The following is a 14871-nucleotide window of genomic DNA, read 5'->3' on the forward strand; positions in this document are numbered from 1 at the left end:
AGAGCACTACACGTAGGAAAGAGAATCTCCACAGCCCCTTGCTCTCCTCACCATCTTCCCCTTCCCTACCCCCACTCCTCTCCTTTCTCTTTCTCAAATACACACGTAAGGGCGCAGAGTGAAAAGCACGAGACGTTCTGCACACTTGATGGAGAAGATTGAATTCAGAGCAAGCAGATGCCCCCGAAAGCAGGCTCTGTCCCTTTAAATGGGTTGTAACAGTGGGGGAGGGGAACTGGCCGGAGCTGGCATTGTCCAGTTTGAACTGAGCACCGGAAGTGAAGGGGCAGGGCCAGGGCCGTGCACTGAGCCCCGGGCCATTGTCCATCTCCGACCAGGGCACTAGCCACCCCCCTGGCCAACACTCTTTATCTCCTAGAAGGGAAGGCTGCCTCAAAATGAGGAGATCCCCGACTCCAGTTCTCTCACCAACCCCACTGCGGGGAGAGAAGCACACTTTAGGATGGGACTCTGAAACTGAGGGTCTGGGAACCTGAGTGTCTGGAGCACTGAAGGAAATGCCTGGACCCACCTACCCACCTAGCCCCTCTCCCTGAAACGGACAGGGACAGGGGATAAGGGCAGGATAAAGACAGCTGGTGGAGAGAGGAACACACGTCAAGCCCCTTTGGGTTCCTCCTGCTCTCACAGAAAGCTCCACATGGGATCAATTTTAGACCCAGATTTGGAAAGAAGGAAGGATTCTTTACAGTCATTTAGGAGCGCTTTGAGAGGTCCAGAAAAACTCAGTCGGTAACTCAGGGAGGCAGAGACATTCAGTTAGAGATACACAGACTTTGAGAGACAACGCCTTGGTCTGGACTGGAGATCAGCCCTGCCGGGTCTCCAGCCTCCCCCCTGCTTCCCATCGCAGGCTTCCTAGTGTCCTGAACTCCAGGTCTATCTAAGCACACGAGGGTGGGGGGTGAGAGCGGGTCAGCGCGGAGCAGCCGGGTCAGCTCCGAGGCCTGTAGGGGAAGGGAGGGGGAGGGGCGCTCAAGAGCTGGGGGAGGGGGAGGGATCATCCATTTCTCCCTTGACAGGTGGTTTGTGTCTCTGATTGGCCAGCGCTGCCAGGCTCACACCTCCCTCCCCCAACTCTCTGGAATGTATAATTATCTGCGCGGGGGGTGGGGGTGGTGTGTGAGTGTGTGTGGGAGCAGTCACATGGTTTTAAAACTAACCCCCCACAAGCCCCCCACCTGTATGCTGCTTTGGGGACCCCCCAATGAGTCCTTAAAGTGCAGGATCCCAAATCCAGGGGTACTCAAGACTTCTAGGGAAGACGGGCTCCATCTCCAGTTGTGTTCGTGGGGAGGGGGTGTCAAACCTCAAGGTTCTGAGAAGGGACACCCCAGAGGTGTCAGAGACTGCAGTAGTGGGGGAGGGCAGGAGCTGGAGCCGGAGGGGAAGGGAGGGGAAAGAAGAGGGAGGCGAGGGGAGGGGGCTGCCCGCGGGGGGTTGGGTCATTGTCTTTTAGAATTTGGGAGCCTTTGAAAAGCCGTGGGCCCTCCCACCGCTATTGTGCTGGGGAAGATGTAGCAGCCTCTTCTCCGAGCCACCCCTTTGCCTCCCGACTTCTCTGGGGCCAGCAGCCACCCGACCTGGGGCCCGGGCCGCGGGCTTAGCTGACTACCATGGGCTCTGTGTCAAACCAGCAGTTTGCAGGTTCGAGCTCGGGACTTATTGGGGACACCCTAAGCTGCAGGGTCGCCCAGGAGCCACATAAATGGGAGGTGGGAAAGTGTCCCCCAGGCTGGCCGAAGGCCCCCAAGTCTGTGCGGCCTCCTGCTTCAGGGGGCCATCTGTGGAGCAAAGAACCCTGGTGTCCCAGCGGCGTGCACACCAAGGCTACGAGGGCTGGGGGAGAGAAGAGGAGGGGCCTGTCCGGCGGTCTGTCCCCGGGCAACGTGTTGTGGGAAGAGGAGCAAAACTTTCGGGGCACCACTGGCCTCTCAGCGTAAGCTTGGGGAGCGCGGGAGGCAGCCGGGACAGGTCTCTTAATCGCCGGCTGCTTAGTAGTTGCAGCCTCTTGGGTGTCCACCCGCGGGCTGGACACTCGGGTCTCCCTGCCGGGCCTCAGAGGGTCCTCCAATTCCGTGGCCCCCCAGCTGAGCGCCCTCCCAATCTCCAGGTGGCTGCGCCAAGGCGCCGGAAGAGGCGCCGGAGGACGCGGCCCGGGCGGCAGAGGAGCCGCAGCTGCTGCACGGTGCCGGCATCTGCAAGTGGTTCAACGTGCGCATGGGGTTCGGCTTCCTGTCCATGACTGCCCGCGCCGGGGTCGCGCTCGATCCTCCGGTGGATGTCTTTGTGCACCAGGTGAGAGCGATTCTGGTAACTTTGGCGGGGAAGGGGGTGTTGGCGCGCGCATCCAAGGGTGGGCGGATGGACTCGGCTATTGGATTGAGGGAGATCGAGAGCCCTCATTGTGCGTTCCCATCTTTGTGGTGGCACCCCAGTTCTGGCCCCCGTTAACTCCAAGGGGAGGAGAGTGTGGGGCAGAGCCGCTGATCAGCACCTCCCACCCGCTTCGGGGAACCCCTCTGACTTACCACGTGTGTTACCTCTTTCCCCTAGGAAAGGGGGCAGGGGCAGGGAGGTGACCCCATGTGGCAGAAACTAAGGTTGTATTGTGCTTGCCGCTGGGGGGAGGGCGAGCAGGCCGGCCAGGGAAGCACATGCTGGGCCATAGCAGGGCCCTGAGCGCCCAGCGCCTTTCTGTAACATGTGAATGGAGCTGGGGGGCGGGAGAGGGAGGGAAAACTCTCTGGGATCCAACGAGGGTAAAGCTGAGGTCAGCCGGGTCTCCTCACCCAGGTGGTCACCCGAAACTCAAAACTTAAGCCCTGGGGCCTATGTGGGTTTGGCAGATCCTTGAAGGATCTATTTGGGGGCTTGAAATTCCTCCAAGGGACGGATCTCAGGCACTCAGTTGGCTGGGCTTCTGCTGTCCAGTTCCTCCCAGGAAGGAAAACCTGAGGAGCGCAGGCCTTAGATTCCTGGGCCAGGCTGGGAACGAGTTAGGTCGCAACACCAAGTTCTCAGTTAAAGCAAGGCAGCACAGTGGGGGTGAAATTCAGTGTCGCAGGGCAGGGGGTGGAGGGAGGTTAGCCCCTGGACCTACTCTCCTCAGCTTGCCATTTATGGCCCAGACAGCCATTCATTGCTGTCCTAACATTCCTGGCCTCAAACAAGGAGCCAGAAGACAAGGTTTCCCTCTTCCCTGGCCTCCCTTTTACCTCTCACCCCTTCCTGAATGTCTTGGAAGCCTTCCGGTGGTCCTGGGACACCAGCCACCCTTAACAACCACGTAAAGGAAGTCACTGCCTGTGTTTCCTCCACTGTTGGAGTTTTAGGGTTGGGCCTGGGAAGAAAATTACTAATCCCAGGCCAAGTAGGTTGGCACCCAGGCCGGGCAGGGAGGGGTTACTTCGGGGAGGTTGGCTTTAGAATCCATGGGGGAGGGGAAAGGAGGATGTGGGGATTAAGGGTTGGAGCCTGAGGGATGGTATTCTGGAGGGGGAGGGGTAGTGAAGGGAGATGCTGGGTGGACTGGCTGGGGGCCCTCAGTGAGGACCTAGAGTGGGGGAAACCAGGGAGATAGATTGTGCAAGAAGATGGCGAACCCCACAGTTAGTGTTGGGGACTTGGTGTCACTGGGCTACTTGAACATCTGCCAGGATGGTCTGCAGCAGGGTGCTCCCCTACCTACCCCACTAGTTGCACCCGGTCTCACCCCCTCCATCAACTAGTTCTGGCTGGTGACTTTGCCCCCTTTCCTGTCTCATTTACATATGTGAATGATAACCCACAGGAAGTAATTCTGGGAGAAAGAAGGGAATTGGCCTCTTTAGATCTATTAAATCACTTTATTACAGGAACCAGCCTTGAATGGCCCTCCTTAGCAGGGTGGCCAACTCCCCCTCTCTCCCATTTATTTGATCACAGAGATTAAAATCTCTCCTGGTCTGGAGATGGACTGGACATCTTCCCCAACTTTGGGAGACTTGGAATAAGTCAGACCCAACATTTTCTTTCCTCCATTCCTAAGGTGGCTAAATAGGGAGGGGCTGAGGGGAACGAAGCTTCTCATCACCTGGGGTTCCTTGGTGATGTGGGGGAGGAAGAAACTTGAACCTCAAGATTTCTTTAGGCTGGTCTAATAATCAAATAGACATTAGATTAGCAAGAGAGAAAAACCAAATTTAATACATACATATGTATGGGAACTCCGCATACATGAGACAGATACCCCACACGCTCAAGAGGTTCAGAGATAGAAGAGAACATGGGTGTATAAGACATCCTTAGCTAGGGATGAGGTAAGGTGCTTTGGGGGCTTCAGAGGGTTATTGCAGGAATATAACAGCATATGTTTAGTAAATGGAAGATTGTCCTGCTCTATAGGTAGATTAAAAGAGGTTATCTCTGATAATCTCTTATTGTAAGCCAGGTCCCTACTTCAAGTTCTTCTAGGTAGTTAAGAGACGGGCAGAAGTTTCTTTTGAGGCCCCAGCTAAACTTGCCTTTATCTATATGAAACAATCCACGTACCATAGAACCACATCTTGGGGTGGCTCGTTCTGAACCCCCCACAGTGATAACCAAATCCCAACAGCAAGTTGATCTGTGCCTCACTGTACCTAACCTTAGGATCGAAAGCAATTGGAAATACTGGCTAACATAGAGGCAAGCAGGGACCTTTAGGTTTGGGGAGTGGAGCCCATAAACTGTTTCAGATGGGTTAGTCAGGAGATAATCTGGACTTCAGGGTTCTGGAATGTCCAGGGAAATTCCACAGTTGAGTTACCGGGAGGGAGCTGGGATAAGGAATCAAGAATGTGTTAATGACCAGCAGCCACAGAGGACAATGAACGGAGCCTTACCTGTTAGCTCTTGGTAGCACAGTGCTGGGGTGAGGGTTACTCCTCAAACCCTACCATAGCATTAAGTTAGACTAGTGAGCCCAGTCCCTGCACTTGAGAAATTCGAAATAACTCTCTGGAAATCGACAGTAGAAGAATTAAGTCGATGCAGGATGATCTCTAAAAATTGTCCAAGGAGAGGAAAGTGTTCCCAAAGTGGAGAAGAGGGTAAGATAGTTTCTCTTTAAGAAGAAAAACCTTCCCTTCTTGGGCTGCTGCTTGTGTGCAGGTGGTGAGAAGGATAATCATCCCTAGAAAACTGCCAGGGGAGGAGGTCAGGGAACCCCTTTCTAAGAAGAGAGGAAGGGGGAAAGCAATTTAACATTTTCTTTTCCCTTCCCACGTGGGCCCATTTGGTTCCCAATACTGTTCATTACTGTTTCCTATGCTCCCTCTCACTTAATGCCCCCAGGTGTGGATAAGTGGGAAAGAAAACCCACCCTTAGCCTTTAAAAAATAAATAAATAAATAAAGCAAAGGGATTTCTCTAATAATCCTTTCACTCAGCCTTCCAGATCTTGAACTCTCTGCCTATCCCTGGGTGTAGAGGAATTTAAGAGTCATAATGGCAGATGGCTAGCCCTTAAATCAAAGTTTCTTAACCTCAGCGCTATTTGGAGCAGGATAATTCCTCTTTACAGGCATCCTTTAGTTGTGACAACCAAAAATGTCTCCAGACATTAACCAAACGCTCCCTGGGAGGCAAAAGCACCCTACTCGCGAAAACACGGTTATACAGGGAAAGCTGGAGCAAGAAAGAGAGTTGAACTGTCTCAATTTCCTGAGACTCTGAAATCTCTATGGTGATTTTAAAGAGTTTTGACTTAATCCGTGTTTACTGTGGCTCAACTCCCAAACCTCCAAGATTTGAAAGTGCGAACGAGGCTCCCTGCTTTCTCCCACCACTCTTCAGAACCCAAATATTTTAAAAATGGTTTTCTGGCTAAAATGCTGAATTAGAAGGCTTGGGGGCAAAAGAGGAGCCCTAGTTTAACCAAGGGACCGAGCTTGGGTTAGGAGAAAAAACTTTCAATACGGAGAAACTGTAGAAACAGCTGAAGCCCCGTGACCTTTTTTTTTTAAATATGAGTGCGAGTGGCTAGAGCAACCTCAGGCAGGCTCTAGGTTAGGACTCTTGGGTTTCGAGTAGGGCCGGGCAGGGGAGAACGTAGAGATCTTCCCCACCTGGTTTATAACCTTGCTGGTGCCTCTGATCACTCATCTCACATCTAGTCGTTAGTGATGTACTTGTTCTACCCTCCCCCCTAACCAACCTGTAAGCTCTTTAAAGAGAGGGACTAGCTAGCTGTCTGGTTAGTTTTCTAGTACTCAGTTGGGGGGCTAAAGGAGTGAAGGTAAAGAAGGGGCCCTTGAGGAATGAGGAGTGTGCGGGGAACACTGGAATCCTGGAATCCTCGGCAGTAGAGGTTTTCCTCCAGAGAAAAAAGACTGGAGATGGAGAGGGGAATGTTAACTGGCAGCAGCTCTCTTTCTGGATGGACTGACTGAAAGCCACACATTTGGTGGCCATTCATTAGTTAATCCATTTTTGTCTTAATAGGAAAAAGCAGATTAAAAAAAAATGACTGAATCACTTTGACTTTTAGGAAGTTGGTAGAGAAATACCTGGGTTAGTTTGAGCATTATGGGGTCTTCTTGGATCCTTTTTTTTCTGAGGAGACAAGCTTTCTAGACAATGTCCCAAATGAAGTCTGTGCCACCATCCTGGGCAAAGCTTTCACTATGAGAAACTTAACACTTTGTATTTGGTGAAACTACTACTTGCCTATGAGTGATATTCGGTGACTTTCCCCAGGGTAAGGTGGTTCCTGGTACATTCCTAATCAAACTTTAACTCTCCCCATCCTTGTGGAATTCTGTGGGTTTTGTAATTTGGGGGGTGTGGGGAGAAACTACCCTGGGCAAAACTTCCATCCCTCCCTTCTTTCTGCGGGCATGAATAGTAATTGCTCTGTGTTAAGTCTGGGAGGTCAAAGGAGCTGGGGGAGGAGGAAGAGAAAATTTTCAAGAATAGTACATAATTAGTACAGACTAATTTTAAATTATCTCAGCTTGGAGTTAATTTAATTCAGACAGGAAACCAAAGTCCAAGTAAATGGCTTTTGTAAACACTAGAACAACAGGGTTTCTGGCTTAAAACTCCAGGAGCCTCTCTCCTGCACTCTTTGGGTGTGTGGGTGGGCGGACGCAGGATGGGAAGTAAGCACCCCATCCCAGGGTGGGTCCTCATCAGAGTTCAGTCCCCTTGAAACTCCATCTTCCTGAGAACAGAGATGTCTACCCAAAGGAGCTGGGGAGATCAATCTAGATGAACACTTGTGTGCACAGTTCTGAACCCCGCAGCTCCTTGCTTCCTCCACTCTCTCTCTGACTGCCTTTGTGTGGACGGGCTGATGAGCAGCCCCATCTGCTGGCAAACTCAGGCATCAGTGGGGCGTTCTGGACAAATCTCTTTCCCCATCCTCCCTGTCAAATCAACTGCTTCTGGAAGAACCGGTTAGTTTCCTAGCCCCACCAAAACCCTCTACTTTCAGGACACCTCAGGATTGAGTCATTAAAATTAATTTCACCGTTTTTTTTTACTTTTTAAATGTAGCTATGAGAACGTTTTAAAATGTCTATGTGACTTGTGTTATTGCATAGCTGTCCTGTGACTGGAGTCGGGCTAGTTCAGCCCAACTCTGCCTGTCACTGTGAATTTGGGCAAAGTACTTAACCCTTCTGCCTCCATGACCTCAGCTGTAATATGAGGGTCATAAAAACGCCTACCTCACAGGCTTGGCGTAAGAGTTACATGTGTTACAACATGTAAAGTGATTAAAACACTGCTTAGCTTATAGTAAGCATTAGTAAATAATAGTAATTTTGGATCATAGAGAACTTAGTTTATTCCACTAATGTGTGCACTGCTGGGCATCTGGAACTGAGGGTACAGACATGTACTAGATAGCCTTGAGCTGGAATGGCCCTGGGTGTTGCAGAAAAGCCGGAAACCCCAGCTTTGATCCCTGTGACTCTGCCACTTATATAGAAAGGAGCAGTGTAACAAAAAAGGGCTGTTTAGAGTTGGCAGGGACTTCGTTATCATTAAGTCTGTTCCTCTGCTTTCACAAATGATCAAAGAACCAGAGTTTATCCAACTTTTCATAGAGCAAGATGAGGGAAACTGAGGTTCCTGTGAGCTTTTTACTCCACATTCTTCTATCTCTAAACTTAAAAAGGCATATGTTGATGCTGGAATGGGGGTACTTGATGTGGGGGAAGATTGGTTAGGCAGTGGTGAGGTATGAAGGGAGCAGAAGTCCTTCCCTGCCGTCCAAAAAAAAAGCCTTCTGAAACTTTTCTGTTTAATTTCGTCTTCTCTTATGCGGTGGGCCCCCCACGGTAGGCTGCGTCTTCCTTCCTTGAACAAATTGGGAAAGGAAGATGGGAGGCCTGCCTCCCCCGTCACCTTTAAAATAATTTATCTGCATAAGTAACCCTAGTTCGGGTTCCTTTGTAAAGGATTTGACTGAAGGCATCGGAGTGGAGGGGATCAAATCCTGTTTAGTTCCACCCCTGGAAGCATGGGATGGCAAGTCAAAGAGAAGGAAAGATGGCTGCTGGCGGTGACTTTGGCAGACCTAACAAGCCTGACTGGGGAAGAAAGGTGTCTCTATCCATCTATCCACTTTTTACACGGTGACCATAACCCCATCGCGAAGAGGAAGGAAGGAACTGATGAATGTGGTGAAGGGGGGTGGGGTTGGGGGAATCTGTAGCCTTTGGAACTCCAGGAATCTGACCACCAGAACCAACCAGTGTCAACTCTTTGTTTCCTGGGGCTGGGCTCTATTGGGGGAGCTCAAGCCTTGCCCCTCCCCCCAAAGCCTTTTCTTTTTTGGAGGGGAAGGGGAGAGGGGCGGGGCTCTGCTTTGTGTGTGGCTGGGGGCGGGGTGGGGGTGGTAGCAAGAATTTCTGGCTCCTTTCTGATGCAGGCCCTGTAAGGCTGGCTCAGTGGGGCTGCATGCTGATTACCTATCTGATAAGAGAGGAATTCAAACTATGTGTTTTAGGAAGGGGTGGGGTGGGGGGCAGAGAGCCACCCCTGGAGACCACCAGGCTAAATCTTGACTGGTTATGGTGAGGTGCCTGCAGGGTTTTGTGGTCTTTGGTGTGTTTTTTTTTACTCTTTGAAAAGTCTTACGTAGACCTCAAATCTTCCAGTGATGGAATGGGTGACCTGAGAGGACAAGACAGTTTCATACTGTTCCCCATTTATATGATCCTCTTGTTCTCACAGTAAGCCTATGAGGTATAGATAAGGAGAGTGTTGTACTCAGTGAACTGGATCTCAGAGAGGGGGTATTTTTCTGAGTTTCCACTGCTAGTTAGTGATAGAAACCAGTTAAAATTCCGAGTCTCTTGACACTTGGTTCCCACTGTTACCATCTGAGGAGGTTGATGATAATTGCCACTCACTGAGGATTTAATGTGTGGCAGGCTATGTGTTAATTACTTTTCGTGCATAAAACCTCACAGCACCACCATAAAATTAGTATTTACTCCCATTTTGAAGGTTAGCACAGAAAGGGGGGAGCAGGCCCTCAGACTCCAAATCTTTGTTCTTAATCACTTATGTGCCAAATCACAGCTAGATCTGGGGGTGTCCCAACCTAAGAGCCCACTAGGCAAATGCGAAAAGCTGGTATTGCTTGGGTCAAGAATGCCCTTGGTTCAGCTCCTTTAGCATCTCCTGACTCGCTTGTCCCAGCTCAGCAAGAGACAAATCAAATCTAACTTTAGATCAAGATAGGTACTGCACAACAGGGAAGGGGGAGGGGGCTTGCACCCTTCTGCAGTGTGTTTATTGCCTGCTTTAATGCCCTACCCCTGCCCTCACATCAACATTGGGAAGGGGGTCTCCCCCTGGGTGTTCCTATGGGAATAAAAAGAAGCGAAAGGATCCCCAACCTTTGGACTATTTCTATAGTAGTCCAAAGGTAGAGAAACACTACAGAAAATAATATAGGAAATATTTACTGAGCCCATATTCTTGATATTTGCATGCCCGCATAATCTTCGTTAGAGCCTTACCTTGCTATTGGCCCATTCTCTGAAGGATCTGAGACCCAGAGAGGAATGGCCGAAGTCATGCAGCCGGAGATTGGTAGAACCAGGATGTTTCCGGCATCTGAGCCTGTGCTCTTAATCAATTATCTCAGTGGAAGTTTTGTCTTAAGCAATATCATCTAAATTGCAACAAAAAATATAAATGGTTGAGGAATTGGGGATCCCATCTGGCTAAAGAGCATGATTCACCTAAGTCCCAGTTTGAAATAGTCTTTACCAGCATAAAATACTCATGCGACTTGTTCATGGTCCCTCGAGCATCAGGACCAGATGCACAGTGATCCCTTTTGCTTCTCTGAACTCTGTTTTCTATGATGACTCCACCTTTTTGACATTTGACAAGCTCTTTGGATGTCTTACTATAATGAAGGAAACTAATGAAGTCTATTCTGGGTAGGTTCTGGGAGGGGCTGTCACCTCCAGTAAGTGTTGTTGGTGCAGTAAATGTCAAGGTGGAATGGGCTGTGACCTTCAAATCAGGAACCCTGGTTTCTTCTGACACTGGCTTTGCCACTCAACAGCTGTTTTTGAAGGCTGCTAGCCTCTTCTTTACAAGTGTCAGTATTTTAAAATTTTGGTACCAACACAGTGTTTTAATGGGATTGTTCCACACATTCTAAATCTTTTTTTCCTCTAATAATGTAATCTGGTCATTTTTCCAAGTCAAATAATTAAAATCTACCTCTTTGTTAATCCATCCAAAAAATGTGTGAGGCATCACTTAGGTGACAATGTAGCTGTGAATAAAGCAGAGACTTGACATTCTTTTTAATGGCTGCATGGTGGTTGTTTTTTTACCAGTGAGATTGAACATGTGTCATGCTGTCCTACAAATTACCTACTTATGTTCTGTTTTGTGATTGTTTTTTCTTACTGATTTATAGTAGCTTTTTGTAGTTTTATCAGTCTAATCATCTGTCTTTTATAGTTTTGGTGGTTTTTTTTTTTCCTTTTGTTTTTTTTTTTTTTAGATAAGTCCTCTGGAATGTACATATGATAACAAAGTATAGAATTCTGGCTTTATTTCCAAATGGATAACTAATTTTCTCAATAGTAGTTACTGAATTATTTTCCTCACCTATTGATTTCTCCACATCTACCTGGTTCTAGTGGACTTTCCCTTATAATCTGATCCATCTGCTTGGGTCATACTGTCTTTCCTTCAACTTTCAGCAACATTTTTTTTATATATAATTTCAAACTTGAAAAGACATTGCAAGTATTAAACACTCCCATATAACCTTTACCCAGAATGATCACGTCTTAACCCTTTGTCCCATTTGTTTTGTCATTCTTTTGTGTTGTTCACATAGACTTATTCTTTTTCTCTTAATCATAAATTGCAGATCAAGAGATCAAGTCCCTTTATCTCTAAATATTTCATTGTAACTGTCCTAATATTTTTTTCTGTTCTAGGATCCATCCAGGATCATGCGTTTAATTGTTTAGTTTGTTTACTCCAGGTTTCGTCTTTCATGAACTTGGCATTTTTGAAGTGTACAGGCCTGTGGTTTTATATTTTGTGATTTTTACATTTGTTGGTTTCTTATAAGTGTAATGTGTAAGAATTTCCCCTCTGTTCTGTTTTATTTAGAACTTTAAACAAGAGAAAATGTAATGGCATCTGTTTATATAATGATTGTTCTTTGTTAACAGAATATAGACTTGTTCTGTAGACTGCTTGTGACTCTTAGAGTCAGCCTTTTTTCTGATAAATGGAAGTGTTACCACACTTGTTCTTCCTACATTACAGGGATACGTGGATGGGGTTTTTTGGTATTGTAATGATGGAGGATAACATTAAAATCTACCATGTTTCCCATCCCCAGAGTAAGCTGCACATGGAGGGCTTCAGGAGCCTGAAGGAGGGTGAGGCAGTGGAGTTCACCTTTAAGAAGTCCGCCAAGGGCCTGGAATCTATCCGCGTCACTGGCCCTGGTGGGGTGTTCTGTATTGGGAGTGAGCGGCGGCCAAAAGGGAAGAACATGCAGAAGCGCAGATCAAAGGGAGACAGGTATGGATTGGAAGGCGGCTTGTATGGGCTGAGGATGGGAGAGCTCTCCCAATCTTGCCGCACTTCTTGGACTAGGTTGCCAAAGCTGAAATGAAGCCTGTGGTCCCTGGCAACTTCTGGGTGGTTGGGGTACGTGTTGTAGATGTGGGGGACAGGAGAGGGCAGTGTGTGGGGAGGGCACCTAGCTCTTCTACTTGACAAGTAATTTTGTTCTGTGAACGCCAGCTATGGAGGAATAGTGACACTAACCTCACGTGATTATTTTAGAACTAAAGGAGACCAGGGATGTGAACGTAAGCAGTGGGGATGAGATGGTGTATGCATCTGTACCTGTTGCTTCTTCACCAGGTCTCCAAATGGCTGGTTCCTTTCATCTTAGCTCTGTGCTTGAACAGATCATAAAATCTGACTCCCTTAATTTCTTCCACATTTTTAATGAATGACAGGTACAGTTTTTTAAGGGTATGGTAGAATCTTACCTATCCCCCAAATTGCAGTCCCAGTTGGGGTCCGTGATTTCCATTCTTGGCACTTCAGTATTTCCAAGTTGACATGAAACGGAAGATAGCATCTAGAGCCCAGGTGTCCTCAGTAGGAGAAAGGCTTCTGATCTCTTAACTCCTTTCTCAACTTTACCATCTTGCTTTGTATTAGGTGCTACAACTGTGGAGGTCTAGACCATCATGCCAAGGAATGCAAGCTGCCACCCCAGCCCAAGAAGTGCCACTTCTGCCAGAGCATCAGCCATATGGTGGCCTCGTGTCCGCTGAAAGCCCAGCAGGCCCCCAGCTCACAAGGAAAGCCAGCCTACTTTCGGGAGGAAGAAGAAGAGATCCATAGCCCTGCCCTGCTCCCAGAGGCCCAGAATTGAGCCACAGTGGGTGGGGGTGGGGTGGGGGTGGGGCTATCCTTTTGTGATCAGGAAGTTTCAAGGAGCAGGCATCAATCGGCAGAACGGAGAAAAGTGGGGACAGGGTGGGTAGAGGGCAGCTGGCACTGCCATGTATCTCAGGCCGGGGTTCACAGCATCACCTCCTCTTCCCTCTTGGCAGGGGGGAAGGGGTGAGGCAAAGGAACTCCAACCATGCTCTATCCAAATGCATGTGAGGGCTGTGGGGGAAATCTCTCCCTGCATGCTTTATCTGAGTCTCCACCCCCAGAATCTCCAGCTTTTGCAAGTGACCTGGATAGGGAAGTTGCCTTCCTTTTCAAGAAGGCTATGTCATATTTCCCGTGCCAGAGTGAAAAGATTAAGCGTGAGACCAGATTGGTGGACCCAACCCACAACGACTACATTCTGTGGAGGGTCATCTCTCAGGGGTAAGGCAGGGTTTTTCCACATCTTGTCTCAGAACCCACTCTTGAGATGGGGTGTTGTGAACTGTCCCAAGTGATGGGTTGTGACGACAGGCAAATGGGGTGTTGGGGGAATGGCTGCAGACCTGCTGCTCGCAAGCTCACTCCCACCCCATTTTGGGCCAATACAACTTTATTTATTTGGTCCCTTGGATAACTGCACCTTGGGTCCCAATTTCTCCAGGATGCCAACTGCACTAGCTGTGTGCGAATGACGTATCTTGTGCATTTTAACTTTTTTTCGTAATATAAATATTCTGGTTTTGTATTTTTGTGTATTTTAATCTAAGGCCCTCATTCCTGCACTGTGTTCTCAGGTACATGAGCAATCTCAGGGATAAGTGGGCAGCAGCTCCGGGTCTGCACAGCAGGAATACTTTTTGTTGTTTTACCAGCAGGGAGAACAACTATGTGGAGTGTATATCCTATTGAACTACCTCATTTTTGCCAGAGCTGGCTTTTCCGCCATGGTGTCCTCTTGAACATTCTCCTCCTCCCCCCCTTTAACGTGGAAGACTAGGTTTTAACTGAGTAGCCCCATGACTTGATTTTCGACTGGAAGGTTGAAAATTGGTCTGAACAGGAATAGGCAGTGCAGAGGTTAGGAGAGGCTGGGCCAGGTGAAAGGCGCTGAGGGGAAGCCCAGAATAGGTGAGGGTTGTCTATATATGTGTAATAAAGGATTCCTGTTCCAGACCTCTAATCCCAGGGTTTGGGACTCGCTTTATATAACCAGATCCATCCTTCATTGGATTGGACTAGGCCTACCATGCACAACAAAGTGTACGCGTGTTTTTGTGAAAAATATGATTTAGTGAAGATAGGTTTTAAGAACGATAACTGAACCCATCTTGAGCTGCCTGGGGATGGATATATGAAGAAAGGACTAAATTCCTTAACCTTTAAAAAATCTGGGCCTTTCCTCCGTGGCTTGCAGAGAGACCATAAATGATGGCTTCTTTGTGGTGCCCAGGGCCAGCGTCCTGCCCAGGGCCAGCGTCCTGCCCTGCTACAGCAGTGATTATAGTGTCGTGGTAGCTAAAGAAGAAAGGGGGGGTTTCATTTACATGCTGTGAGATCACTGAAAACCTACCTCTCTGTGTTGAAACGGGGCAAATGCAATAGAATGCATTGGGTGATGTGTGTCTAATCATCCTGGGTTCTTGTCTCCCCCAATTGCTGCCCCCCTCTAGTTATTGTATTTGTCTGGGCTTTGTAGGACTTCACGAGTAGCTGATTTGGTGATTGCTAGGTGGCCTAGTTTGTGTAAATATAATGTGTTGGTCTTTCTTCATGTTCTTTTGGGGTTTTATGTTTACAAACTTCTTTTTGTATGAGAAAAATAGCCAAAGCATCTTTGACAAAAGGTTCTGCACCAGGCAAAAAGGATCTGAAACATAAACTTGGGGATCCCTCTTGCAGTGGGGGTCTTTAACCATCCTT

The 14871-nt window shown here is 48.3% G+C and overlaps 1 protein-coding gene across 1 annotated transcript; it reads left to right on the top strand.

Moving 5' to 3' along the window:
- The first annotated feature begins 1637 nt into the window (after positions 1 to 1637).
- On the top strand, positions 1638 to 12943 carry LIN28A (lin-28 RNA binding posttranscriptional regulator A). The gene is made up of 4 exons (XM_088789927.1): positions 1638 to 1668; positions 2135 to 2319; positions 11888 to 12072; positions 12727 to 12943. Exons 1-4 carry the CDS (start codon positions 1638 to 1640, stop codon positions 12941 to 12943), a joined length of 618 nt encoding a protein of 205 aa, XP_088646053.1.
- Positions 12944 to 14871: the final 1928 nt, after the last annotated feature.

Source organism: Rhinolophus sinicus, chromosome 14 (assembly GCF_057876585.1).
Source record: "Rhinolophus sinicus isolate RSI-liver-muscle chromosome 14, RSI-T2T, whole genome shotgun sequence".
In the NCBI taxonomy this organism is placed as follows: domain Eukaryota; kingdom Metazoa; phylum Chordata; class Mammalia; order Chiroptera; family Rhinolophidae; genus Rhinolophus; species Rhinolophus sinicus.

Excerpts from the sequence above, each read along its gene's own strand:
- LIN28A (XM_088789927.1), top strand. The coding sequence starts at position 1,638 with ATGGGCTCTGTGTCAAACCAGCAGTTTGCAG. Across the intron at positions 1,669-2,134 it reads GTCAAACCAGCAGTTTGCAG|GTGGCTGCGCCAAGGCGCCG; the intron begins GTTCGAGCTCGG and ends CCCAATCTCCAG. Across the intron at positions 2,320-11,887 it reads TGGATGTCTTTGTGCACCAG|AGTAAGCTGCACATGGAGGG; the intron begins GTGAGAGCGATT and ends TCCCATCCCCAG.